At 49.6% G+C, this 25,296-nt stretch overlaps 1 protein-coding gene across 4 annotated transcripts in view; it reads right to left on the reverse strand.

Annotated features, from left to right (window-relative positions):
* The window catches only part of dram1 (DNA-damage regulated autophagy modulator 1), a 110,389-nt gene that overhangs the window by 42,805 nt on the left and 42,288 nt on the right, over window positions 1-25,296 (reverse strand). For all 4 annotated transcript variants that reach the window (XR_011936506.1, XM_072484780.1, XM_072484778.1 and 1 more), the window contains exons 5-6: window positions 18,491-18,555; window positions 8,607-8,699 (exon numbers count right to left, since the gene is read on the reverse strand). Coding sequence is in view for 3 of the 4 variants with exons in the window: in XM_072484780.1 (XP_072340881.1) it covers window positions 8,607-8,699; window positions 18,491-18,555 (158 nt within the window). In the remaining variant the exon portion in view is untranslated. The remainder of the gene's footprint in view (window positions 1-8,606; window positions 8,700-18,490; window positions 18,556-25,296) is intronic.

Consider the following 25,296-nt stretch of genomic DNA (forward strand, 5'->3'; position numbering starts at 1 on the left):
TAATTTTCAGCCAGACATGGAAAGACCATTTAAAACATCTGATGAAGTTATTTGATCGACTTCAGGAGGTGGGTTTGGTGATAAACCTAGCCAAAAGTGAGTTTGGAAAAGCCCAAATCACTTTCCTTGAGGAGTTTCCGATACCCTCAACACGAAGGGAAATAATGCGATTTCTTGGCATGAGTGGATTTGATCGAATATTTGTGCAAATGTTTCGTAGCACGATTGCTCCACTGATGGACTTGCTGAAGAAACGTCAAAAATTTTAATGGACAGCAGACTGTCAACAGGCATTTGACTGCCTGAAAGCTACAATAACCAATGCTCCTGTGTTAGAGAGTTGCAAGGGACGCTATGATCAGATTGAAGGAAATTATCTGACTTTAAAGAGAAATGCCAAGGCGTAGAGAAATGGATGGATTGTGCAGAGACCTTCTTGTTCAAAGCGACTGTCAATCGAGACGAATTTCAGTTGGAGGAAGAAGGAAAAAAATGGACTATATTATTATACCTGTTTGCGTGTATTGTTTTTTTGAAACAAACAAGTATATGTCCTGTGTGCATTTCTTAAACGATAGTGCAAAGGTGAAGAATGAAACCATCTTGAAGTTGATGGGTTTCTTTTTCTTGGGGGGGGGGGGGGGGGGGGAGGTGTCATGTGAGAGTACCCTTTAAGAAATGGGTGTTTAAGAAATGCACCTTTAAGAAATGGAGCTGCTCATGTTACTGGAGTGATGTCAGAGTGTGGGTGGAGCGGAGCTCCACTTCTGCTTTTTTAGTTTCAGTTTGAGAAAGCTTGAGAGTGTCTGTGAGCTGCACTGATGTTGATCTCTGCCATGAAGGAGTATCACTTAATCATTTGGTGAAGTCAGAGGAAGTATAAATGTTTTCAGTCTTTTTTTTAAAAATAATATATTATTGAAAATTTTTGGTCAACCAATACAGTACATTGTGCATCCTTTACACAACATTGTAACAATACAGATAATAATGACCTTTTTTAAATTTAAACAAAAACAACAACAAATAAATAAATATTAAATAACAAAAAATAAAAACTAGCCCTAATTGGCAACTGCCTTGTCTCAGGCCACACCCCCCCCCCCCCCCCCCCATCCCCCCCCGTCCCTCCCCCCCCCCCCCCCCAAGTCCTGGGCCGCTGCTGCTGCCTTCTTTGTTCTCCCCTATCTATCTTTCCGCAAGATATTCGACGAACGGTTGCCACCGCCTAGTAAACCCTTGAGCCGACCCCCTTAGGACGAACTTAATCCGCTCTAACTTTATGAACCCCGCCATATCATTTATCCAGGTCTCTACCCCCGGGGGCTTGGCTTCTTTCCACATTAGCAATATTCTGCGCCGGGCTACTAGGGACGCAAAGGCCAAAACATCGGCCTCTTTCGCCTCCTGCACTCCCGGCTCTTGTGCAACCCCAAATATAGCCAACCCCCAGCTTGGTTCGACCCGGACTCCTACTACTTTCGAAAGCACCTTTGTCACCCCCATCCAAAACCCCTGTAGTGCCGGGCATGACCAAAACATATGGGTATGATTCGCTGGGCTTCTCGAGCACCTCGCACACCTATCCTCCACCCCAAAAAATTTACTGAGCCGTGTTCCAGTCATATGTGCCCTGTGTAATACCTTAAACTGAATCAGGCTTAGCCTGGCGCACGAGGACGACGAGTTTACCCTGTTTAGGGCATCTGCCCACATCCCCTCCTCAATCTCCTCCCCTAGCTCTTCTTCCCATTTCCCTTTTAGTTCGTCCATCATAGTCTCCCCTTCGTCTCTCATTTCCCTATATATATCCAACACCTTACCGTCCCCCACCCATTTCTTTGAGATGACTCTGTCCTGCACCTCTTGTGTCGGGAGCTGCGGGAATTCCCTCACCTGCTGCCTCGCAAAAGCCCTCAATTGCATGTACCTGAATGCATTCCCTTGGGGCAACCCATATTTCTCGGTCAGCGCTCCCAGACTCACAAACTTCCCATCCACAAATAGATCTTTCAATTGCGTTATACCTGCGCTTTGCCACATTCCATATCCCCCATCCATTCCCCCCGGGGCAAACCTATGGTTGTTTCTTATCGGGGACCCCCCCAGTGCTCCGGTCTTTCCCCTATGTCGTCTCCACTGTCCCCAAATCTTCAGTGTAGCTACCACCACCGGACTCGTGGTATAGTTCCTTGGTGAGAACGGCAATGGGGCTGTCACCATAGCCTGCAGGCTGGTCCCCCTACAGGACGCCCTCTCTAATCTCTTCCACGCCGCTCCTTCCTCCTCTCCCATCCACTTACTCACCATTGAAATATTAGCGGCCCAATAATACTCACTTAGGCTCGGTAGTGCCAGCCCCCCCCTATCCCTACTACGCTGTAAGAATCCCTTCCTCACTCTCGGAGTCTTCCCGGCCCAAACAAAACCCATGATACTCTTTTCTATCCTTTTGAAAAAAGCCTTCGTGATCACCACCGGGAGACACTGAAACACAAAAAGGAATCTCGGGAGGACCACCATCTTAACTGCCTGCACCCTCCCTGCCATTGACAATGCTACCATGTCCCATCTCTTGAAATCTTCCTCCATCTGTTCCACCAACCGCGTCAAATTTAGCCTGTGCAATGTGCCCCAATTCTGAGCTATCTGGATCCCCAGGTAACGAAAGTCTCTTGTTACCTTCCTCAACGGTAGGTCTTCTATTTCTCTACTCTGCTCCCCTGGATGCACCACAAACAGCTCACTCTTTCCCATGTTCAATTTATACCCTGAAAAATCCCCAAACTCCCCAAGTATCCGCATTATTTCTGGCATCCCCTCCGCTGGATCCGCCACATATAGTAGCAGATCATCCGCATATAAAGATACCCGGTGTTCTTCTCCTCCCCTAAGTATTCCCCTCCATCCCTTGGAACCTCTCAGCGCTATCGCCAGGGGCTCAATCGCCAGTGCAAACAGTAATGGGGACAGAGGACATCCCTGCCTTGTCCCTCTATGGAGCCGAAAATATGCCGATCCCCGTCCATTCGTGACCACACTCGCCACTGGGGCCCTATACAACAGCTGCACCCATCTAACATACCCCTCTCCGAACCCAAATCTCCTCAACACCTCCCACAGATAATCCCACTCCACTCTATCAAATGCTTTCTCGGCATCCATCGCCACTACTATCTCCGTTTCACCCTCTGGTGGGGCCATCATCATTACCCCTAACAACCTCCGTATGTTCGTGTTCAGCTGTCTCCCCTTCACAAACCCAGTTTGGTCCTCATGAACCACCCCCGGGACACATTCCTCTATTCTCATTGCCATTACCTTGGCCAAGACCTTGGCATCTACATTGAGGAGGGAGATTGGTCTGTAGGACCCGCATTGTAGCGGATCCTTTTCCTTCTTTAAAAGAAGCGATATCGTTGCTTCTGACATAGTCGGGGGCAGTTGTCCCCTTTCCTTTGCCTCGTTGAAGGTCCTCGTCAGTAGCGGGGCGAGCAAGTCCAAATATTTTCTGTAAAATTCAACTGGGAATCCGTCCGGTCCCGGGGCCTTTCCCGTCTGCATGTTCCTAATTCCTTTCACCACTTCTTCTACCGTGATCTGTGCTCCTAATCCCATCCTTTCCTGCTCTTCCACCTTGGGAATTTCCAGCCGATCCAAAAACTCCATCATTCTCTCCCTCCCATCCGGGGGTTGAGCTTCATACAATTTTTTATAAAATGTCTTAAACACTTCATTCACTCTCTCCGCTCCCCGCTCCGTCTCTCCATCTTCGTCTCTCACCCCCCCTATTTCCCTCGCTGCTCCCCTTTTCCTCAATTGGTGTGCCAGCAATCTGCTCGCCTTCTCTCCATATTCATACTGTACACCCTGCGCCTTCCTCCATTGTGCCTCTGCAGTGCCTGTGGTCAGCAAGTCAAATTCCACATGCAGCCTTTGCCTTTCCCTATACAGTCCCTCCTCCGGTGCTTCCGCATACTGTCTGTCCACCCTCAAAAGTTCTTGCAACAACCGCTCCCGTTCCTTACTCTCCTGCTTCCCTTTATGTGTCCTTATTGATATCAGCTCCCCCCTAACCACCGCCTTCAACGCCTCCCAGACCACTCCCACCTGAACCTCCCCATTGTCATTGAGTTCCAAGTACTTTTCAATGCATCCCCTCACCCTTAAGCACACCCCCTCATCCGCCATTAGTCCCATATCCATTCTCCAGGGTGGACGCCCTCTTGTTTCCTCCCCTATCTCCAAGTCTACCCAGTGTGGGGCATGATCCGAAATGGCTATAGCCGTATATTCCGTTCCCCTCACCCTCGGGATCAATGCCCTACCCAACACAAAAAAGTCTATGCGTGAATAGACTTTATGGACATAGGAGAAAAACGAGAACTCCTTACTCCTAGGTCTACTGAATCTCCACGGGTCCACCCCTCCCATCTGCTCCATAAAATCCTTAAGCACCTTGGCTGCTGCCGGCCTCCTACCAGTCCTGGACTTCGACCTATCCAGCCTTGGTTCCAACACCGTGTTAAAGTCTCCCCCCATTATCAGTTTTCCGGTCTCTAGGTCTGGGATGCGTCCTAGCATTCGCCTCATAAAATTGGCATCGTCCCAATTCGGGGCGTACACGTTTACCAACACCACCATCTCTCCCTGTAATTTGCCACTCACCATCACGTATCTGCCCCCGTTATCCGCCACTATAGTCTTTGCCTTGAACATTACCCGCTTCCCCACTAATATAGCCACCCCCCTGTTTTTCGCATCTAGCCCCGAATGGAACACCTGCCCTACCCATCCTTTGCGCAACCTAACCTGATCTATCAGTTTCAGGTGCGTTTCCTGTAACATGACCACATCTGCTTTAAGTTTCTTAAGGTGTGCGAGTACTCGTGCCCTCTTTATCGGCCCGTTAAGCCCCCTCACGTTCCACGTGATCAGCCGAGTTGGGGGGCTTCCCACCCCCCCCCCCCTTGCCGGTTAGCCATCATCTTTTTCCAGCTTCTCGCCCAGTTCCCACGCGGCTGTATTTCTCCCAGACGGTGCCCCCCCGCCCATCCTTTCCCGCACCCACTCCCCCCCTTTCCCCAGCAGCAGCAACCCAGTAATTCCCCCCTCCCCCCCCCCCCCCCCCCCCGCTAGACCCCCCGCTAGCGTAATTACTCCCCTCATGTTGCTCCCAGAAGTCAGCAAACTCTGGCTGACCTCGGCTTCCCCCCGTGATCACGGCTCGCCCCGTGCGGCGCCCCCTCCTTCCTGCTTCTCTATTCCCGCCATAATTATCATAGCGCGGGAACCAAGCCCGCGCCTCTCCCTCGGCCCCGCCTCCCATGGCCAACGCCCCATCTCCTCTCCCTCCCCACCTCCCCCCATCACCACCTGTGGGAGAAAGAAAAGTTACCATACCGCAGGATTAATCATACAATCCCTCTTCGCACCCCCCCCCCCACTCGTCCCACCACTTTGTCCAAACGTTCATTTTCGTAGTCCAATCATTCCAATTTTTCTTCTACAATAAAAGTCCACGCTTCATCCGCCGTCTCAAAGTAGTGGTGCCTCCCTTGATATGTGACCCACAGTCTTGCCGGTTGCAGCATTCCAAACTTTATCTTTTTTTTGTGAAGTACCGCTTTGGCCCGATTAAAGCTCGCCCTCCTTCTCGCCACCTCCGCACTCCAATCTTGATAGACGCGGATCACCGCGTTCTCCCATTTACTACACCGAGTTTTCTTCGCCCATCTAAGGACCATTTCTCTATCCTTAAAACGGAGAAATCTCACCACTATGGCTCTGGGAGCTTCTCCTGCTCTCGATCCTCGCACCATAACTCGGTATGCTCCCTCCACCTCCAACGGACCCGTCGGGGCCTCCACTCCCATTAACGAGTGCAGCATCGTGCTCACATATGCCCCGACGTCCGCCCCCTCCACACCTTCAGGAAGGCCAAGAATCCTCAAGTTGTTCCTCCTTGCGTTATTTTCCAGTGCCTCCAACCTCTCCACAGATCGTTTCTGGTGTGCCTCCTGTATCTCCGACTTCACCACCAGGCCCTGTATGTCGTTTTCATTCTCTGCTGCTTTCGCCTTCACGACCCGAAGCTCCTGCTCCTGGGTCTTTTGTTCCTCTTTCAGCCCTTCAATCGCCTGTAATATCGGGGCCAACAACTCTTTCTTCATTTCCTTTTTTATCTCCTCCACGCAGCGTTTCAAAAACTCTTGTTGTTCAGGGCCCCATATGAAACTGCCACCTTCCGACGCCATCTTGGTTTCTGCTTGCCTTCCTTGCCGTTGTTCCAAAGGATCCGCTGCAATCCGGCCACTTTCCTCTCCTTTTTCCATCCGTGTCCAGGGGGAACACCCTTCTGGTTTACCGCACGGTGTTTTCAGCCGTTAAAATTGCCGTTGGGGCTCCTATCAAGAGCCCAAAAGTCCGTTTCACAGGGAGCTGCCGAAACGTGCGACTCAGCTGGTCATCGCCGCACCCGGAAGTCCAAATGTTTTCAGTCTTGAATGTAAACCCTGATGTGCTCCTGTTTTGAGGTTTGTTAAGTCTTTTGGATGGTAAAAAGACAGCATACAGGTGTGGTATTCTTTGGGGGGTGTATTTGATTTACTGGTTGTTAAGATGTTCACTGTTCAAGGTTAACTGGAGTTCATAGAATAAACATTGTTTTGTTTTAAAAAACATTGGTCCATGTCTGCTCACCATACCTGTAGAGTGAGCCGTGTGCTCCCCAATCTATTAAAAGTTGTGGGTCAGGTGAACTCCATGATACACTTTGGGATTCTCTAAACCCTGGCCCATAACAATGCACAAGAGTGACTGGCTGGCATGGATTAAGGAAATAATTCAGCATCAGCTTTAGTATAAGAATTGAAGTATTGAGTGATTCATGTGGGCGGCAGTGGAGAGGGGCAGGGCAGAGATGCTGGCAGTGATCAAGGCTCCCCATTTACCATGAAGGAGAAATGTTCACTTGAGAGGTTTGGATGGTTGTATCAAGGTAAATTGGGACCCCAATCTCAGGCACCCCCAGCAAAATTTACTTTTGGTAATTCAGTGATACAGGACACGATCTGCCGGCCTCGTTGCACCCGACCCGATGATGCGACAAGGCCTTTAAATCTCGCGAGAAGCGCCTCACAAGATTTGCGATGCTGGTTATGCCTTGCAAGATCTAACAAAGCATTGTGATCTGGATCCCGCCCTCAATGGGAGGAATCTAGATTTACAAATTCAAGTGAGTAGTTAGTCTCACTTGCATATGTCTACACCGGGGTTATCCAAGACATGGGATCGACCGGCCTTGCCTCAGAGACCCTGCAGTAGCGCCCTGACCTTGTGAGGTGGGGCATGGGGAGTGGGCTCGAGGACCCCCTGATTGGTAAGTTGGGGAGGATCTGGATGATTCGGCAGGGGGTGTGAAGAGATCGGGGTGCCATTTAAAAATTGTGCCTCAATCTCTTCCTGTACTGGCGAGCTGAGCGCGTCAGCGCAGGAAATTAGTCTCAGTACAGCCTCGGCGGGGCATTCCTCACTGATGCCCGGAAAAGAAGCAGAGTTCCATTTAATAGCGGGGTCATTCTCGGTGCTGCACACAACAGGAAATACCTCGCTAAGCATGCCCGCTCAGTGTGCCCGAAACGGGACTCTGTTTTTTTTCCCCATTAAATTGCGTCACAATGTTCGGAGGAACAGATCCTCTCAACTAATTTTAAAAATTTGTTCGTGGGATGTGAACATTGTTGGCTAGGTCAGCATTTATGACCAATCCTGAATTGCCCTTGAGAAGGTGGTGAGCTGCCTTCTTGAGCCGCTGCAGTCCCTGTGGTTTAGGTACACCCACAGTGCTGTTAGGGAGGAAATTCCAGCATTTTGACACAGCAACAGTGAAGTAACACATCAGAGTGGTGTGTGGCTTGGAGGGAAACCTGGTGGTGTCCCCATACATCTGTTGCTCTTGTCCTTCTCAGGAATAAAGGTTGTGGATGCGGGAGGAGGTTTGGCGAGTTGTATCTTGCAGATGGTTCAAGTTGTGAGGAGGATAGGGATATAGATAGCTTAAGTGAGTGAGCAGAAATTTGGCAAATGGGATATAATGTTGGAAACGGTGAGGTTGTCTACTTTGACAGGAAGAATAGAAAAAACAGAATATTATTTAAATGGAGAGAGACTGTAGCATGCTGCACTATGGGGGCATCTGGGTGTCCTTGTACTTGAATCACAAAAGCTTGGCATGCAGGTACAGCAAGCAATTCGGAAGCAAATGGACTTTACTGCAAGGAGTGTAGATTATAAAAGTCGGGAAATCTTGCTACAAATGTACCATTGCTGAGCCGGCCCTGAAGTATTGTTTACTTAAGGAGGGATATTCTGTATTGGAAGCAGTTCAGAGAAAGCATTGTACGACTGCACTTATACTAAACGAAAACCCTTCACTGATGTCCCAAAGCGATAACAGACAATGAAATACTTTAGAAATGTGGCCACTGTGGGAACTATAACTGTAGCATGAAGCGGCTTCACATCAATACTGCACAAGTCCAATCGAAGCCACAGCTGAGCTCACTGAACTCAAGTAACCTTGAATATTTTGGACCAATTCCTACCTGAAACTCCTTGATATAAGTGATGAAGAAGAAATTAAAGTTGAATGCAACCAGCCACTCACAAACTGCGCTGACCACCTGGAAAGTATAGCCCTGGAGAAAAGAGGACAACAGTTCTGAAGACATTTATTTAAACTAGAACCTGGAAATAAAATAGAAGTCAAATGGAATAGAGATTCCTGTTCTTAGTTATCGAGTGTGATGTGCTTGAGAATCTAGGCCGGAATTCTCTCTCTGGTCCCGCTGCAGTGAATGGTGATTTGGCTGCGCGCTAAATTCTCCATTCTCGCTGGCAGCTTTGGTGGGACGAACGGATCAGAGAATCCTGCCCTAAGGCTCAACTTCAAAGAAAGTTTCAGGACAGGATTCTCCTATTCCCCCAGACACATGTTTCTCTGTGCCACACCGTTCGTTGGTGGTGGAATTCTCTTTTCCCGCTGCTTTACAATGGTATTTCCCATTGAAGCCACCACACGCCGCTGGGAAACCCTTGGGTTGGGGTGCACTGTCAGCGGGAAAAGAGAATCCCAACGGCTGTAGAATTCCGACCTCAGTGTTACAGTGAAGCACAGCTATATTTTGACGTTGTGTGATGAGTCAGCAATCTCCATGTTTTGCATCTCACTGGATTAAAAATGGCTGCCCACTCACCAGGACCTGTTTTGGACAATCACAGTCAACATCTGCTCCACCTTGTCAAATCAGGTCACAGATGCTGAGCTGAGAGTTACAGGATAAACTGTTGCCTTATACCCAGGTACTAATCTTAGGCATATTCTGCTTTCCTCACAGATGATTATTCCTAGTTTGCTCGGACATGTTTCCTGGTGTCCACCCCTTCTCAGCCCAGGCCCCCTCCCTGTCTATCTCGAGTCCTGTACTTCTCCAACAACCCCTTAAGTCTGGTGCCTGTCTTTTCAGCCTCTCATGTCCTAAGTTTTTCTCCTTATCCTCTTAATCCTGCATTGTCCAATCCTCCTCAGTCCCGTTCTTGCCTCACCACCTTTGAACCTCTTTCCTTCAGACCCCAGTCTTTTGTGTGTTGACCCTGTATGACAATGTTCATAGAGTGACCTGAAAATGTATTTTAAATGTTCCTTCCGCACAATGTTCTTTTTGACCTAAAATACTAATTTAAGGATACCCAAAACCAAATGCTTTCTCATGAATGACAGCCGTGTATATCGTAAGGTACACTCAAAGAAACACTTGCATTATCAGACACAATTCAGTCCAAGTAAATTTCACTTGGCTCTCCCCCTTCACTCCAGCACATTGTGGTAGTGCATTAAGGAGATGGGAAGGGGCATGGGGTCATGGGAGAGCAACTGCATGAATTGGACTAATCTTTACCATTCTAGGAATTGTTTAGAGGTCAGGAGTTGATAAAGCCTTTAGTGTGAATCTGTTGTTTTTAGACTTAGTTCAAATGCCAGAAAACTTCTTGCTGCCAGCTACAAACTGAAGAACAAAACGTTAAGTGCCAAAATTAAATCTATAAGTGCCACCAGCACTAATTCTAACAAATATTAGTGCAGACAAATAACCCCCCAAAAAATCTGCAACTTGCTTTGTCCTGTTGGAGCAATGACTGCTCAATATTAACTGATATCAGGAAACGTGTGTGTTTGGCCTGTTGATATACTCTACCCAATCTATCCACATACAAGTGACCAGGAATCTGCCAGAGGTCTCTTGGGTCGCATGCTATTGGAGCACTCCCCATCCTGGAGGAAATAACCAAATGACATTTGGAACCAAAAAGAAAATGCTGAAAAATCTCAGCAGGTCTGGCAGCATCTGTAGGGAGAAAAAAGAGCTAACGTTTCGAGTCCAGATGACCCTTTGTCGAAGCTGAGCTCCAGTCATCTGGACTCGAAACCTTAGCTCTTTTCTGGAACCTTTCTTGTAAACCTCCCCTGCACTTTCTCCTACACCTTTCTATAGTGTAGCGCCCAGAACTACATACCATACTCTAGCTGAGGTTTAACTTGTGTCTTGTATGAGTTCAGCAGAACACATCTCGCCAGGTGTGATCCAGATAATCATATTTTTTAAATGAGCCATTAGCCTCAATTTAATATTCAAGGCCTACGTGAGGCCGCAATCCCGTGGCACCGGGGAGTCACCAGCCGCATGGCGAGGTCTCACACGGGCGTGATTAGTGCTGGTCTCCACAAGCGGAGACAAGGGATGATGGCCACTCCGGGGGTCTAGAGAGCTATTAGAGCCCCTCAGGTGGTTTGGGGCAGGGGCAGGGCAGTACCCTGCCACTCCTTCTAGCACCCTGGCAGTGCCAACCTGGCACTGGGCAGTGCCACTGCCCAGGTGCCAGGCTGGCAGTACTAAGAGTCGGGACCTGAGGAGGGCCATGCCCATCAGAAGGGTGGGGGGGGGGTGTATGAAGGATGGGGAAGTTAACCGCGGCATGAAGGAGCTTCATAAAGATTGGGAAGGTAAAGGGGGTGTTCTGAAAGGGGTGGTCTTGAAAGTGGGTGGCCGATCCCATAATGTGGTGTGCTCACTTGCAGGGGTGGAATGCCAATGTCTGCAGGGGGTACCATTGCCAAGGGGTGGGCGGTGTTCACTTAGAGATCGGGGCACACTTACAAAATGGTGCCTGGATCTCTGAGGAGCCAGTCTCGCCAACGAGTTCAGCTCCCCACTGCTGAAAACATTTGGGCTACACAAGGGAGAAACTCGCCATGGCCCCCCAAAAATGACTAATCATGGGTGAAACTAGGTCTGGATCTCACCCAAAAATCCAACGGGAAACTTATCCAAAAGACACTGAGAAATGTTTTGGGTGAATCAAGCCCTATAATCTTTCTCACATGTCTGTTGTGCAGCACTGTATGCCAAGGGTTCTCAAGGAGAGACAGTGGCATAGTGGTAATCATTTCTGAACCTTTCTAGTGACAGAGTTACCTCAACTGTTACCATGGCCTGAATAGCATCTGCTTTCTTGGTAAAGACGGATGCAACGTATTCATTTAATATCTCAGTCATGCCCCAACCCCATGTGTAAATTCCCTTTTAGATCCCTAATCGGCCCAACTCCTCTTTTTCCCATCCTTTTACTATCTATAATGCCGATAGAAAATCTTGAGATTCCTCTTTAGGTTGGTTGCCAGACTTTCCTCATAATCCCTCTTTGCTTTTCTAATGTGCTTTTCTATCTCCCCTCTGAATATTCTGTATTCCTCTTGGTTCTTAACTGTGTTTACTACCTGACACTTGTCTTAAGCACATTTTTTCTTCCTTATCTTAATTCCTTTCTCCTTTTTTGTTCAGGGAGCTCTGAATTTGTTTGCCTCACCTTCCCCTTTTGGAGGAATATACCTTGATTGTGTCCAAACCATTTCCTTTTTGAAAGGAACCCATTGTCCAGCTACAGTTTTCCCCACCAACCTTTGGTTCCAGTCTATCCGGCTCAGCTACGTTCTTGCCCCATTGAAGTGAGCTCTCCCCCAATTAATTATTCTTTTTTTTAAAAAAAAAATTTAGAGTACCCAATTCATTTTTTCCAATTAAGGGGCAATTTAGTGTGGTCAATTCACCTACTCTACACATCTTTGGGTTATGGGGGCGAAACCCATGCAAACACAGGGAGAATGTGTAAACTCCACAAGGACAGTGACCTGGGACCTCGGCGCCGTGGCAATAGTGCTACCCCTGTGTCACCGTGCTGCCCTCAATTAATTATTCTTACTCTGTGGTTTGCAAGGGCCACAAAGAATCCAGCACGAGTTTTAAGGATACAAAGTAATAACATTTATTTACTATAACATATATACATAACAGTAGCAGTAACTTCCCTTGCTACATACTCCTTCCTGCTGGTTCCTGAACTGGCCAGCTTTATTTATACAAGGAGTTTACTAGTGGTTTCTCCGCCCCCCTCATTGGGGAAGCTCATACTTCCACAGGATTGTGGGATAGTCATTAGTCCCCAGCCAATGGTAAGTAGGCAGGTTATAACATCCCTCCCCTCCAAAGTCCAAGGAATCCACCGAAGACCCTGGCGAAGGAGGGCGTCGGACTCGTTTGGCCGCAGGCCGGACACCATTTGCACGCGGCGCTGGATCAGGCGGCGTGTAACGAGATGGAGACCGGCGCTTCCGTAATGAACGGCGCAACGGTTGTACATCCACGACCCGTGGACCCGAGGATTCCCCCTCTGATGCATCCTGTGTCTCCATCTCGGAGTCAAGACTCTGCTGCCTCCGTCATGTCAGCGTCTCTATCTCCATTCGGTTCCGTAACGACCTGCGCAGGCTTCGAGTGAGGCACCAGTGGAAGATTGTGAGGACTACCTTCCCTTGTCTCTGGTCTCTGCGGCTGTTGAAATGAGCTCCGGGGGCGGGGAATCTTTTGAGGGGATGGTCTTCTGGACCGAACGTGGTCTACATGTTTTCGCTGGAGACGACCCTGGGCTTGCACTTGGTAATATATAGGGCCTGTTTGGCGAAAGATTACACCAGGAACCCATTGGGCACCACCAGCAAAATTCCGAACGAACACTGGGTCACCAGGCGCAAACTGCCGAATCGGTCGATGCCGAGAAAAATCCCTGCCCCTGCCGTTCTTGTGTGCGGCGTATTTTTGCGCCAATGTCCGGGAAAACCATACTAAGGCGGGTGCGAAGTCTCTGGCCCATTAGGAGTTCTGCGGGAGCTACCCCAGTCACTGCATGGGGGGTGGTCCTGTACGTAAACAAAAAGCGAGCCAGTCTCGTGTCCATTGATCCGGAAGCCTGCTTCTTTAGGCCTCTTTTGAATGTCTGCACTGCGCGCTCTGCCAACCCATTTGAAGCCGGGTGGTAAGGGGCAGTGCGGATATGGCGGATGCCGTTCATCTTCGTGAACCTCGCAAACTCCTCACTCGTGAATGGAGTGCCGTTATCCGTGACCAGCACCTCGGGGAGGCCATGCGTACTAAACGATAAACGCATCTTTTCAATTGTTGTGCAGGACATTGTCCCCTGCATCTTATGCACCTCTAGCCATTTAGACTGGGCGTCAATTAGTAGAAGGAATATGGATCCTTGAAAAGGGCCTGCGAAATCTGCATGCAAGCGTGCCCAAGGCCGCCCTGGCCATTCCCAGTGATGTAGGGGCGCGGCCGGCAGAAGCTTCTGATGCTCCTGGCAAATGGAGCAGTTTTGGGCCACCTTCTCAATGTCGGTGTCGAGGCCTGGCCACCAGACATAACTCCGGGCCAACATTTTCATTTTGGTCACGCCTGGATGCCCATTGTGCAAGTCTGATAGTATCAGCTCCTGGCCTTTTTCCGGGACAATCACATGCGTCCCCCACAAGAGGATGCCGTCTTCCACGCTGAATTCTGACAGCTTGGAGGAAAATGCCCGCAACTCTCCTGGGAGCTGTCTATGCTGCCGAACCTTTGACAGGACTGGCTCCGTCTGGGTCCACTCACGAATCTGTGATGCCGTGACAGGTAAGGTGTCCATAAAATTTAGGGTTGTAACCACCTCACCGGTCGTGGGGGTCGACATGGGGCTGGTCGATAAAGGCAATCGGCTCAGTGCGTCGGCATTTGCTATCTGCGTACCTGGTTTGTGCTCCAGAGAATACTCGTATGCAGCAAGCAACAAAGCCCAGCGCTGGATCCGTGCAGAAGCAATGGGCGGTATTGGCTTATCCTCTCTGAAAAGTCCCAGCAGGGGCTTATGATCAGTCACGATAGTGAAATGGCGGCCGTACACGTACTGGTGGAAGCGTTTCACCGCAAAGACCACTGCCAGGCCCTCCTTCTCGATCTGCGCGTACTTCTTCTCCGCTGCAGTCAATGTGCGGGAGGCGAAAGCTATCGGTCGCTCGGCCCCGTTCTCCATCTTGTGGGACAGGACGGCCCCAATACCATACGGGGATGCATCACATGTGACGAGCAAAGGCTTTCCAGGATCATAGTGGGTTAGTAACCCAGACGACGACAATTGTTGCTTTACCCGCCGGAAAGCGGTTTCTTACGGCTGACCCCAAACTCAGGTGTGATTTTTCTTTAGCAGAAGGTGCAAAGGGGCCAGTGTAGTTGCCAGATTGGGGAGGAACTTCCCGTAATAGTTTATGAGACCGAGAAAAGAACGAAGATGCAAAGTGTCAGTCGGGGCGGGGGCATGTTGAATTGCACGCACCTTCTCTGCAACGGGGTGCAGACCTTCGCGGTCCACCCGATAACCTAGGTAGACTACTTCCTTTGCCTGAAATGCGCACTTTGTGCGACGTAAACGGACTCCAGCCTCCGAAAGGCGTCTAAGGACAGCCTCCAGATTTTCCAAATGTTCCTGCTCCGACGTCCCTGTAATCAAAACGTCATCTAGGTAGACAGCCACACGTGGTAAACCTCTCAAAATACCCTCCATAACACGTTGAAAAATTGCGCAGGCAAAGGATACTCCAAAGGGCAACCGTGTATATTCATACAGGCCCCGGTGTGTATTAATCGTTACATATGGTCGGGAGGCAGGGTCCAGCTCCAACTGCAGGTAGGCGTGACTCATATCTAATTTTGTGAACGAGAGTCCACCTGCAAGTTTCGCGTAGAGATCCTCTATGCGAGGCATTGGATATCGGTCGAGTCGGGAAACCGTATTCACTGTAAGTTTATAGTCGCCACACAAGCGTACTGTGGCATCTGGCTTCATTACAGGTACAATTGGTGCTGCCCAGTCAGCAAAACGAACGGGCCTGATAATACCCAAACTCTCCAAACGAGTGAGCTCCCCTTCTACCTTCTCGAGCATGGCGTAAGGCACTGGGCGCGCCCGGAAATAGCGTGGCGTGGCTCCTGGTTCAACTTGGATACGGGCTACGGCCCCAAACCAGGCTGGAATACACCTGGGTATCGTCCTAGCACCTCAGTCAACCCTTCAGAAACTGTTTGGAGGATGTGCTGCCATTGCAACCGCAAATGGCGCAACCAGTCCCGACCCAACAGGCTGGGCCCATGGCCGCGCACCACGATAAGTGAGAAACGCCCCTCCTGGCGTCCATAGACAACAGGGGTCATTGTACTTCCTGCAATGTCCAGTGGTTCCCCCGTGTAGCTGGCCAACCTGGCCTGTGAGTCGGTTAATGTAAGGGTCTGTATACCCTGCTTGATGCGGTCGAATGTCCTCTGGGCGATCACGGAGACCGCTGCGCCAGTATCCAACTCCATCTCAAGCGGGTGGCCATTGACCCGTACTGTCACCTTAATGGGGGCCACAAGGGGAGCTGTCACACAATGCAGCTGCAGGCAGTCGTCCTCCGTCTCCACGTCCTCAGGAGTAGTCGCCGCAGGTTCATCCACATGGAAGGTACGGCCTCTGGGCTGGTTCCAGTTACGGCTCCTGGGCTGGTCCCAGTTTCGGATGGAACGACGGCGCCTCTGGCACCCCCCAGGACCGCCGTCCACGACGGGGTCGGCGCCTACAAGTCTGACACGGACATGGCTCCTCATCCATTGGCTCTGGAGAAGGCTCCCTTCGGGGAGGAATGTCCGACGGCCACTGGCGTCGGTCCGGACGTTGCCTCGCCCAAGGTACCGCAGGAGTGCGGGGGAACGTTTTCGGATGTAAGGGGTTGCGCCCCAAGGCATGCACTTCCATTCCCTGTAGCTCCTGTACTCCTCGCTCTCTCGGGACAATACTATTTGAATGGCCCGTTGAAAAGTCAATGTTGGCTCCGCTAACAACTTTCTCTGGGTGGCCGCATTGTTAATACCGCAAACCAAACGGTCGCGTAACATTTCTGACAAGGTCTCACCATAGTCATAGTACTCCGCAATCCTGCGTAGCCTGGATAGAAAATCGGCAAGGGATTCTCCAGGGGTCCTCTCAGCGGTATTAAACCGGTAACGCTGGACTATCGTGGACGGGGTTGGGTTAAAATGTTGCCCCACTATATTCACAAGTTCATCAAACGTTTTGGTGTCCGGCGCAGCTGGGTACGTAAGGCTCCTAATCACCCCAAACGTATGCGGGCCGCAGGCGGTGAGCAATATGACCACCTGGCGCTCGTTTTCAGTGATATTGTTTGCCCCGAAATAGTAACACATCCGTTGTGTGTACTGGTTCCAGCTTTCCAGCGCAGCATCAAAAACATCCAAACGTCCGTACAGAGGCATGGTATAATAGAAAACAACTTCCAACCTGTATCCAACAAAAATCCAGGGAGGTGGCTTCAGCCGTGTAGACGGCTATTCACTTTAACCTTCGTCGCCAGTTTTGTAAGGGCCACGAAGAATCCAGCACGAGTTTTAAGGATATAAAGTAAAAACATTTATTTACTATAACATATATACATAACAGTAGCAGTAACTTCCCTTGCTACATACTCCTTCCTGCTGGTCCCTGAACTGGCCAGCTTTATTTATACTAGGAGTTTACTAGTGGTTTCTCCACCCCCCCTCATTGGGGAAGCTCATACTCCCACAGGATTGTGGGATAGTCATTAGTCCCCAGCCAATGGTAAGTAGGCAGGTTATAACATCTGGATTGCCCATTGTCCTTTTCTATTGCCATCCTAAACCTTATGATACAATGATCACAGTCTCCTAAATATTCCCCCGTTGACACTTGCTCTACTTGGCCCAAGAACCAAGTCCAACAGTGTGGTTGGACCGGATATACACTGCTGTAGAAACGTTTCCTAAACCCAATCTAGGACCTCTTGACCCTTTCTGTCCTATACACTACCATTACCCAAGATAATATACAGGTAATTAAAGTCTCCCATTGTAACTATTCGAGAATGTTTGCACCTTTCTGTAATTTCCGTGCTAGTACAGGTGCCATTAACCCCCAGGGCCAGTCCCAATGTCCCAGGAATCTAGGGTGGGATTCTCCGACCCCCCCGCCAGGTGGGCGAATCGCCGGAGGTCGACGTGAATCCTGCCCCCGCCGTCCTCCCAATTCTCCCGCCCCCCAAAAACCGGTGTGGCGTGAGTCGTGCTGCCACCCGGAGAATGGCGGGGTCCGGCACGACTCAATGGGCCCCGGGGCTGTCCGGATTCTCCGGCCCGCGATGGGCCGAAGTCCCGCCCGTTCTATGCCGGTCCCGCCGGTGTAAATTGGAGTTGGTCCCTTACCGGCGGGACCTGGCGGCGCGGGCGGGCTCCGGGGTTCATGGGGGGTCGCGGGGGGATCTGGCCCCGGGAGGTGCCACCACGGTGGCCTGGCCCGCGGTCGGGGCCCACCGATCCGCGGGCGGCGGAGGCCGTGGTCATCCGCCATTCCCGGTGCGGAGTGACCCCATGTGCGCATGTGCCGACTTGCGCCGGCCGGCGGAGGCCCTTCGGCGCCAGGCCCCTATCACACTGGCCGGCGGGGCACCAACCACTCCGGGGCGGGCCTAGCCCCTGAAGGTGCGGAGGATTCCGACGCCCGAGTGGTTCACACCACTCCCCCCACCCCGTCGGGTACGATAGTATCCTGCCTCTAATCCCTCCATTCTGCACCACCTTTCCAGCCACACCCCCATCCCTCTAATGGTCTAAGGGGAAAATAAATAGGGGTCAGGGATAAATTAGTTTCAAAATGGGGCTATTATCTTAGAATGGTTCGAGAAGGAGGCTAAGTATCTCATTCTGTCTGTGCTTGCTCTCTGAATAAAATAGCTCAGCTCGTCCCACTCCCCTGTCTTTTCCTGTAACCCTGCAAATGTTTTCCCTTCAGCCATTTTTCCTCTAAGTTGGGTGGCCCATGGACACGCAGAAAGCTGCAAGTTCCCATGCAGGCCGCACACACATTGACCTCTTTACTTCACCATGTTTATGCGGCTATGCAAAAATAATTAAAGGAGCCGTGCGCTAAAACAAATCACCCTGTAGTCTGGAAAAAAAAAAATGGTGCACTAGTTGACAGACAGGCAGAATCATACCTTAGTTCCTTTCTTCCAATCTAAATTTGGGTTGCTGTGAACGGCGAGGGCATAACATACAATCACTGGAGAGGGCAGAGGTCAAGGAAAGTCAATACAATTTCTGTAAGAAATGAAAAGCACTCAATCATAGGTTAGGCCTGACCTAGCAAACACACGCGTGCACGTGTGTGTGTGTATGTGTGTGTGACCTTTAAGGACCTTTCCTTAAATTTGACCACACAATGCTTGTCATGGTTTTCTCTCACTCTGGTTGGTGCTGGTGCTTCTGGTATTTTGGTATTTCTCAAATATCCGGCCTCAGGGATCATTTGAGCACCAAGAGCAGCAAGTGGCTGGGACTTGGACAGCCTGATTTTAACAACTTGCATTCATATTGGACTTTGAGCACACAGAACTGACAATGAATGTAAGAAAGATACACTAAAATGGGTGACTAAAAGCTTAATCAAAGAGGTAGGCTTTAAGGAGTGTCTAAAAGGATGTGGAGACAGGTGAGGGGTTTAGGGGGGGAGTTAATGTGCAGACAGGTGCCATCAATAGTGTGATGAAGGGCGTAGTGGGATATGAGCGTGGGAAATAGAACACAGAGTTCTAGAGGGTTGTAGGGCTGGACATCGTTACAGACATTGGGAGCATTTTAAAGTCAATATTTAAACAGTTTAGTGCTACACAGTTTCCCGAGCCCAAAATGATTTCATCACCTTCCTATGATTGTTTTAGCTGCTTAGTACCAGAGGAGGGAGGTACTAAACAGAGGAAGACACTGGCTGGAATTCTCTGCCCATTTAGGCCAGCAGGATTCTCCAATCCCACTGCAGTAAATGAGCACCAAATTCTCCGCTCTCAGTGGCAACGGTGGCGGGGCCAACTTGGAGCGAAGAATCCCACCCCTGCTAGTTTGACAGTTAACTATACCTACTTGGATAGAGTTTAACAAAATACCAATACTATCAATTATTTGACAAGAAAACAGTTCAATGATATAAATTCCATTGCTCAAAGTGTAGTTAACCTCATCATGATGTGTAAAGAACTGTAATAGGTAAATGAGTAGCTGTTGAGTGGACTACCATTGACTGGGACCTAATAGTGAACAAGGCCTAGTCTGTAATGTTTCTTTGAATGTATCGAAGTATCTCAGAGTGCAACATGATGTATGTAGAACTTTGTGTGATGGCCGTTTAGAAATGTTTGTAAATAAAATATATTTTTGAAACAAAAAACCAAAGGCCTATTGTGAGTTTCAAGAGGCAGTTCATTGAATTTCTTTACATATTTTTTTCAATTTAGTTAAATCAAGCACAGTTGTTTCACAGCTTCAGGGTCCCAAGTTCAATTCCCGGCTTGGGTCACTGTCTGTGCAGAGTCTGCACGTTCTCCCCGTGTCTGCGTGGGTTTCCTCCGGGTGCTCCGGTTTCCTCCCACAGTCCAAAGATGTGCAGGTTAGGTGGATTGGCCATGATAAATTGCCCTTAGTGTCCAAAACGGTTAGGTAGGATTACTGGGTTAAGGGGATATGGTGGAGGTGTGGGCTTGGGTAGGGTGCTCCTTCCAAGGGCCGGTGCAGACTCGATGGGCCAAATGGCCTCTTCTGCACTGTAAATTTTATATTCTAGTATTCTAAGCTGAAACTCCACTATTATATAAACATGCCCACCAATTAAAACAAGGGGCAGGATTTACCGTGCAACCCTCCACGTATTTTGCAGCGGCGGGAGGCGTCCCGCCATTGGCCAGCAGCAGGATCTTCTGGTCCCATTGTTGTGGAACGCACTTCTCACCGCTGGGGAACCCTCGGCGGGGGTGCCCTATGACGGGACTGCAGGATCCACCAGGGTGAATGGCCGCCAAGTTCTGGCCAAATGTTTTTTGGAAGAATCAATATATTTAATATTTTACCTTGTAACAATTAAATATGACCTGTTGACAGAATTGTCGGCCAGGACCCACCATTCAGAGTATCCAGGAGAGGGACTGACCATGGTAACATCCACCTAATTCAGATGCTTTGGGCAAGATCTACCAGTTGCATTGCGCCCGAAATGCAGCGTGGCACAGCGCAATATGGCCGTTAGATGCTGGGAGATCCCATTTCTGGGATCTACCCAGCTCGCCATGCCTCGTGAGATCTAACACGATCTTGCGAGACGTTGCAATGTGAATCCTGCCCATTGAGGGCAGGATCTCTTGCTGGCAAACCTGCATATTAGAGTGAAACAGTTAGTCTCACTAATACTCACTCTACAGTCCCACTGGAGCACAAGATGGTGCCGGAGTGTGGCGACTCTCTGCGAGCTCTCCCTAACAGATCCACTTTTTACTTAACTTACAATCATTCTAATCTTTTAAAATTTAATTCTAACACTTGCCCTATTATGTACTTTCTTTTATTTCCTTTTCTTTTCATGTACTTAATGATCCATTGAGCTGCTCGCAGAAAAATACTTTTCACTGTACCTTAGTACACGTGACAATAAACAAATCCAATCCAATCCAATCCAATCTGCATTCCTGAGATCTAACCAAGTCATAGAATCTAACTCCCTCTCCTTGGAGATCTTGGGTGAGTGCTGTTCAGTGTTGATCTCCACAAATGGAGGCCAGACGGAATGCCAGTTGGGGGTCTTCCAGGGGATGGAGGCCTCCAGGTTCATGCCCTATAGGCTGGATGGTACCCTGGTACTGCGGGTGTCACCTGGGCACCCTGGCACTGCCAGCCTGGCACCCTGGCCACTTGGGTGTCCAGGTGGCACTGGCAGCTGGCATGGGTCATTGCCAGGATGCCAGGCTGGCACTGACAAGGTGCCAAGCTGGCATTTTGTACACAGCGGTGATTGGGCCGGGGTGTGCCCTGAACGGGGGGGGGGGGACCCCTTCTCGTGAGTTGGGGGTTCGGGGGTCAAGTTGGGGGCTCAAGAGATCGGGACGCCAATTAAAAAGGTGGATTTCGGCGGCAGCGGTGCGCAGGGGCCTTCTTGGAGGTGAGTAGTGAGTTTAAAAACCTTACCTTTACAGGAGCAGCCCTTTGGATTTCGGCGGCAGCGGTGCGCAGGGGCCTTCTGGGAGGTGAGTAGTTAGTTTAAAAGCACTTACCTTTACAGGAGCAGCCCATTGGATTTCGGCGGCAGCGGTGCGCAGGGGCCTTCTTGGAGGTGAGTAGTGAGTTTAAAAACCTTACCTTTACAGGAGCAGCCCTTTGGATTTCGGCGGCAGCGGTGCGCAGGGGCCTTCTGGGAGGTGAGTAGTTAGTTTAAAAGCACTTACCTTTACAGGAGCAGCCCATTGGATTTCGGCGGCAGCGGTGCGCAGGGGCCTTCTGGGAGGTGAGTAGTTAGTTTAAAAGCACTTACCTTTACAGGAGCAGCCCATTGGATTTCGGCGGCAGCGGTGCGCAGGGGCCTTCTTGGAGGTGAGTAGTGAGTTTAAAAACCTTACCTTTACAGGAGCAGCCCTTTGGATTTCGGCGGGAACCGGAAGTTCGACCTCTGGCAAGTCCCCCCCCCCCAATAAATTCTGGTGGAGAGGAAACCCGAGACACTACACGTGTAGTGTCTCCCACCCACCCTCCTCCTCTAACCTAATAATAAGACCCATTGGTGTAAGGTAAGTGCCATATTATATTATATATTATTAGCATTGTGCAGGCCAAGGATTGGAGGTGGAGGAGCAGTCTCTGTCAGCGAGAGAACCTGAGAACATCTCAGAAGGTAAGCAAGTGATTTTTACTTTTATACCTTTTTTCAAATTGTGTGTGTCGGGGGGGACAGAAAAGCTGTGACCTGAGTGGCTGGTTGGGATTCTAACCTAATTTTTTTTTTTTGACTATTTGGGAACTAATTAAACATAATAACTTAATTATAATTTAGAGGATATCTAAGCCAGAGATCGGAGGATATTATAGTTAGCTATCGCATTTCTATTAGAAATCTAGTGCTAGGAAACAGATAGTTGACAGTAACTTTGTAATTTAAAAAAAAAGTATTTATTAAAAAAAAAAAGACAAATTTTAATTAATTGACGCAATGTCAGTTAGAGGGGTGCTGTGCTCTGACTGTGAGATGTGGCAGGTCCGGGAGGCTTCCAGCGTCCTGGATGGCTTCATCTGCAGAAAGTGCAGAAAGTGCACCCAACTGCAGCTCCTCACAGACCGCATGGTTCGGTTGGAGCAGCAATTGGATGCACTTAGGAGCATGCAGGTGGCGGAAAGCGTCATAGATCGCAGTTATGTAAGTGTGGTCACACCCAAGGTGCAGGCAGAGAAATGGGTGACCACCAGAAAGGGCAGGCAGTCAGTGCAGGAATCCCCTGTGGTTGTCCCCCTCTCGAACAGATATACCCCTTTGGATACTGTCGGGGGGGATAGCCTATCAGGGGAAAACAGCAGCAGCCAGAGCAGTGGCACCACGGCTGGCTCTGATGTTCAGAAGGGAGGGTCAAAGCGCAGAAGAGTAATAGTTATAGGGGACTCTATAGTCAGGGGAACAGATAAGCGCTTCTGTGGACGTGAAAGAGACTCCAGGATGGTATGTTGCCTCCCTGGTGCCAGGGTCCAGGATGTCTCCGAACGGGTAGAGGGAATCCTGAAGGGGGAGGGCAAACAGGTAGAGGTCGTTGTACATATTGGTACTAACGACATAGGCTGGAAGAGGCATGAGGTCCTGCAGCAGGAGTTCAGGGAGCTAGGCAGAAAGTTAAAAGACAGGACCTCGAGGGTTGTAATCTCGGGATTACTCCCTGTGCCACGTGCCAGTGAGGCTAGAAATAGGAAGATAGAGCAGACAAACACGTGGCTAAACAGCTGGTGTAGGAGGGAGGGTTTCGGTTATCTGGACCACTGGGAGCTCTTCCGGGGCAGGTGTGACCTGTATAAGATGGACGGGTTGCATCTAAACCGGAGAGGCATAAATATCCTGGCCGCGAGATTTGCTAGTGTCACACGGGAGGGTTTAAACTAGTATGGCAGTGGGGTGGGCACGGGAGCAATAGGTCAGAAGGTGAGAGCGTTGAGGGAGAACTAGGGAATATGGACAGTGTGGCTCTGAGGCAGAGCAGACGGGGAGAAGTTGCTGAACACAGCGGGTCTGGTGGCCTGAAGTGCATATGTTTTAATGCAAGGAGCATTACGGGTAAGGCAGATGAACTTAGAGCTTGGATTACTACTTGGAACTATGATGTTGTTGCCATTACAGAGACCTGGTTGAGGGAAGGGCAGGATTGGCAGCTAAACGTTCCAGGTTTTAGATGTTTCAGGCGGGATAGAGGGGGATGTAAAAGGGGAGGCGGAGTTGCGCTACTTGTTCAGGAGAGTATCACAGCTATACAGCGAGAGGACACCTCAGAGGGCAGTGAGGCTATATGGGTAGAGATCAGGAATAAGAAGGGTGCAGTCACAATGTTGGGGGTATACTACAGGCCTCCCAACAGCCAGCGGGAGATAGAGGAGCAGATAGGTAGACAGATTTTGGAAAAGAGTAAAAACAACAGGGTTGTGGTGATGGGAGACTTCAACTTCCCCAATATTGACTGGGACTCACTTAGTGCCAGGGGCTTAGACGGGGCAGAGTTTGTAAGGAGCAACCAGGAGGGCTTCTTAAAACAATATGTAAACAGTCCAACTAGGGAAGAGGCGGTACTGGACCTGGTATTGGGGAATGAGCCCGGCCAGGTGGTAGATGTTTCAGTAGGGGAGCATTTCGGTAACAGTGACCACAATTCAGTAAGTTTTAAAGTACTGGTGGACAAGGATAAGAGTGGTCCGAGGATGAATGTGCTAAATTGGGGGAAGGCTAATTATAACAATATTAGGCGGGAACTGAAGAGCATAGATTGGGGGCGGATGTTTGAGGGCAAATCAACATCTGACATGTGGGAGGCTTTCAAGTGTCAGTTGATAGGAATACAGGACAGGCATGTTCCTGTGAGGAAGAAAGACGAATGATATTGTAGGCCTCGTCAAAAAGAAAAAGGAGGCATTTGTCAGGGCTAAAAGGCTGGGAACAGACGAAGCCTGTGTGGCATATAAGGAAAGTAGGAAGGAACTTAAGCAGGGAGTCAGGAGGGCTAGAAGGGGTCATGAAAAGTCATTGGCAAATAGGGTTAAGGAAAATCCCAAGGCTTTTTACACTTACATAAAAAGCAAGAGGGTAGCCAGGGAAAGGGTTGGCCCACTGAAGGATAGGCAAGGGAATCTATGTGTGGAGCCAGAGGAAATGGGCGAGGTACTAAATGAATACTTTGCATCAGTATTCACCAAAGAGAAGGAATTGGTAGATGTTGAGTCTGGAGAAGGGGGTGTAGATAGCCTGGGTCACATTGTGATCCAAAAAGACGAGGTGTTGGGTGTCTTAAAAAATATTAAGGTAGATAAGTCCCCAGGGCCGGATGGGATCTACCCCAGAATACTGAAGGAGGCTGGAGAGGAAATTGCTGAGGCCTTGACAGAAATCTTTGGATCCTCGCTGTCTTCAGGGGATGTCCCGGAGGACTGGAGAATAGCCAATGTTGTTCCTCTGTTTAAGAAGGGTGGCAGGCATAATCCCGGGAACTACAGGCCGGTGAGCCTTACTTCAGTGGTAGGGAAATTACTGGAGAGAATTCTTCGAGACAGGATCTACTCCCATTTGGAAGCAAATGGACGTATTAGTGAGAGGCAGCACGGTTTTGTGAAGGGGAGGTCGTGTCTCACTAACTTGATAGAGTTTTTCGAGGAGGTCACTAAGATGATTGATGCAGGTAGGGCAGTAGATGTTGTCTATATGGACTTCAGTAAGGCCTTTGACAAGGTCCCTCATGGTAGACTAGTA

This window comes from Scyliorhinus torazame, chromosome 19 (genome assembly GCF_047496885.1).
Source record: "Scyliorhinus torazame isolate Kashiwa2021f chromosome 19, sScyTor2.1, whole genome shotgun sequence".
In the NCBI taxonomy this organism is placed as follows: domain Eukaryota; kingdom Metazoa; phylum Chordata; class Chondrichthyes; order Carcharhiniformes; family Scyliorhinidae; genus Scyliorhinus; species Scyliorhinus torazame.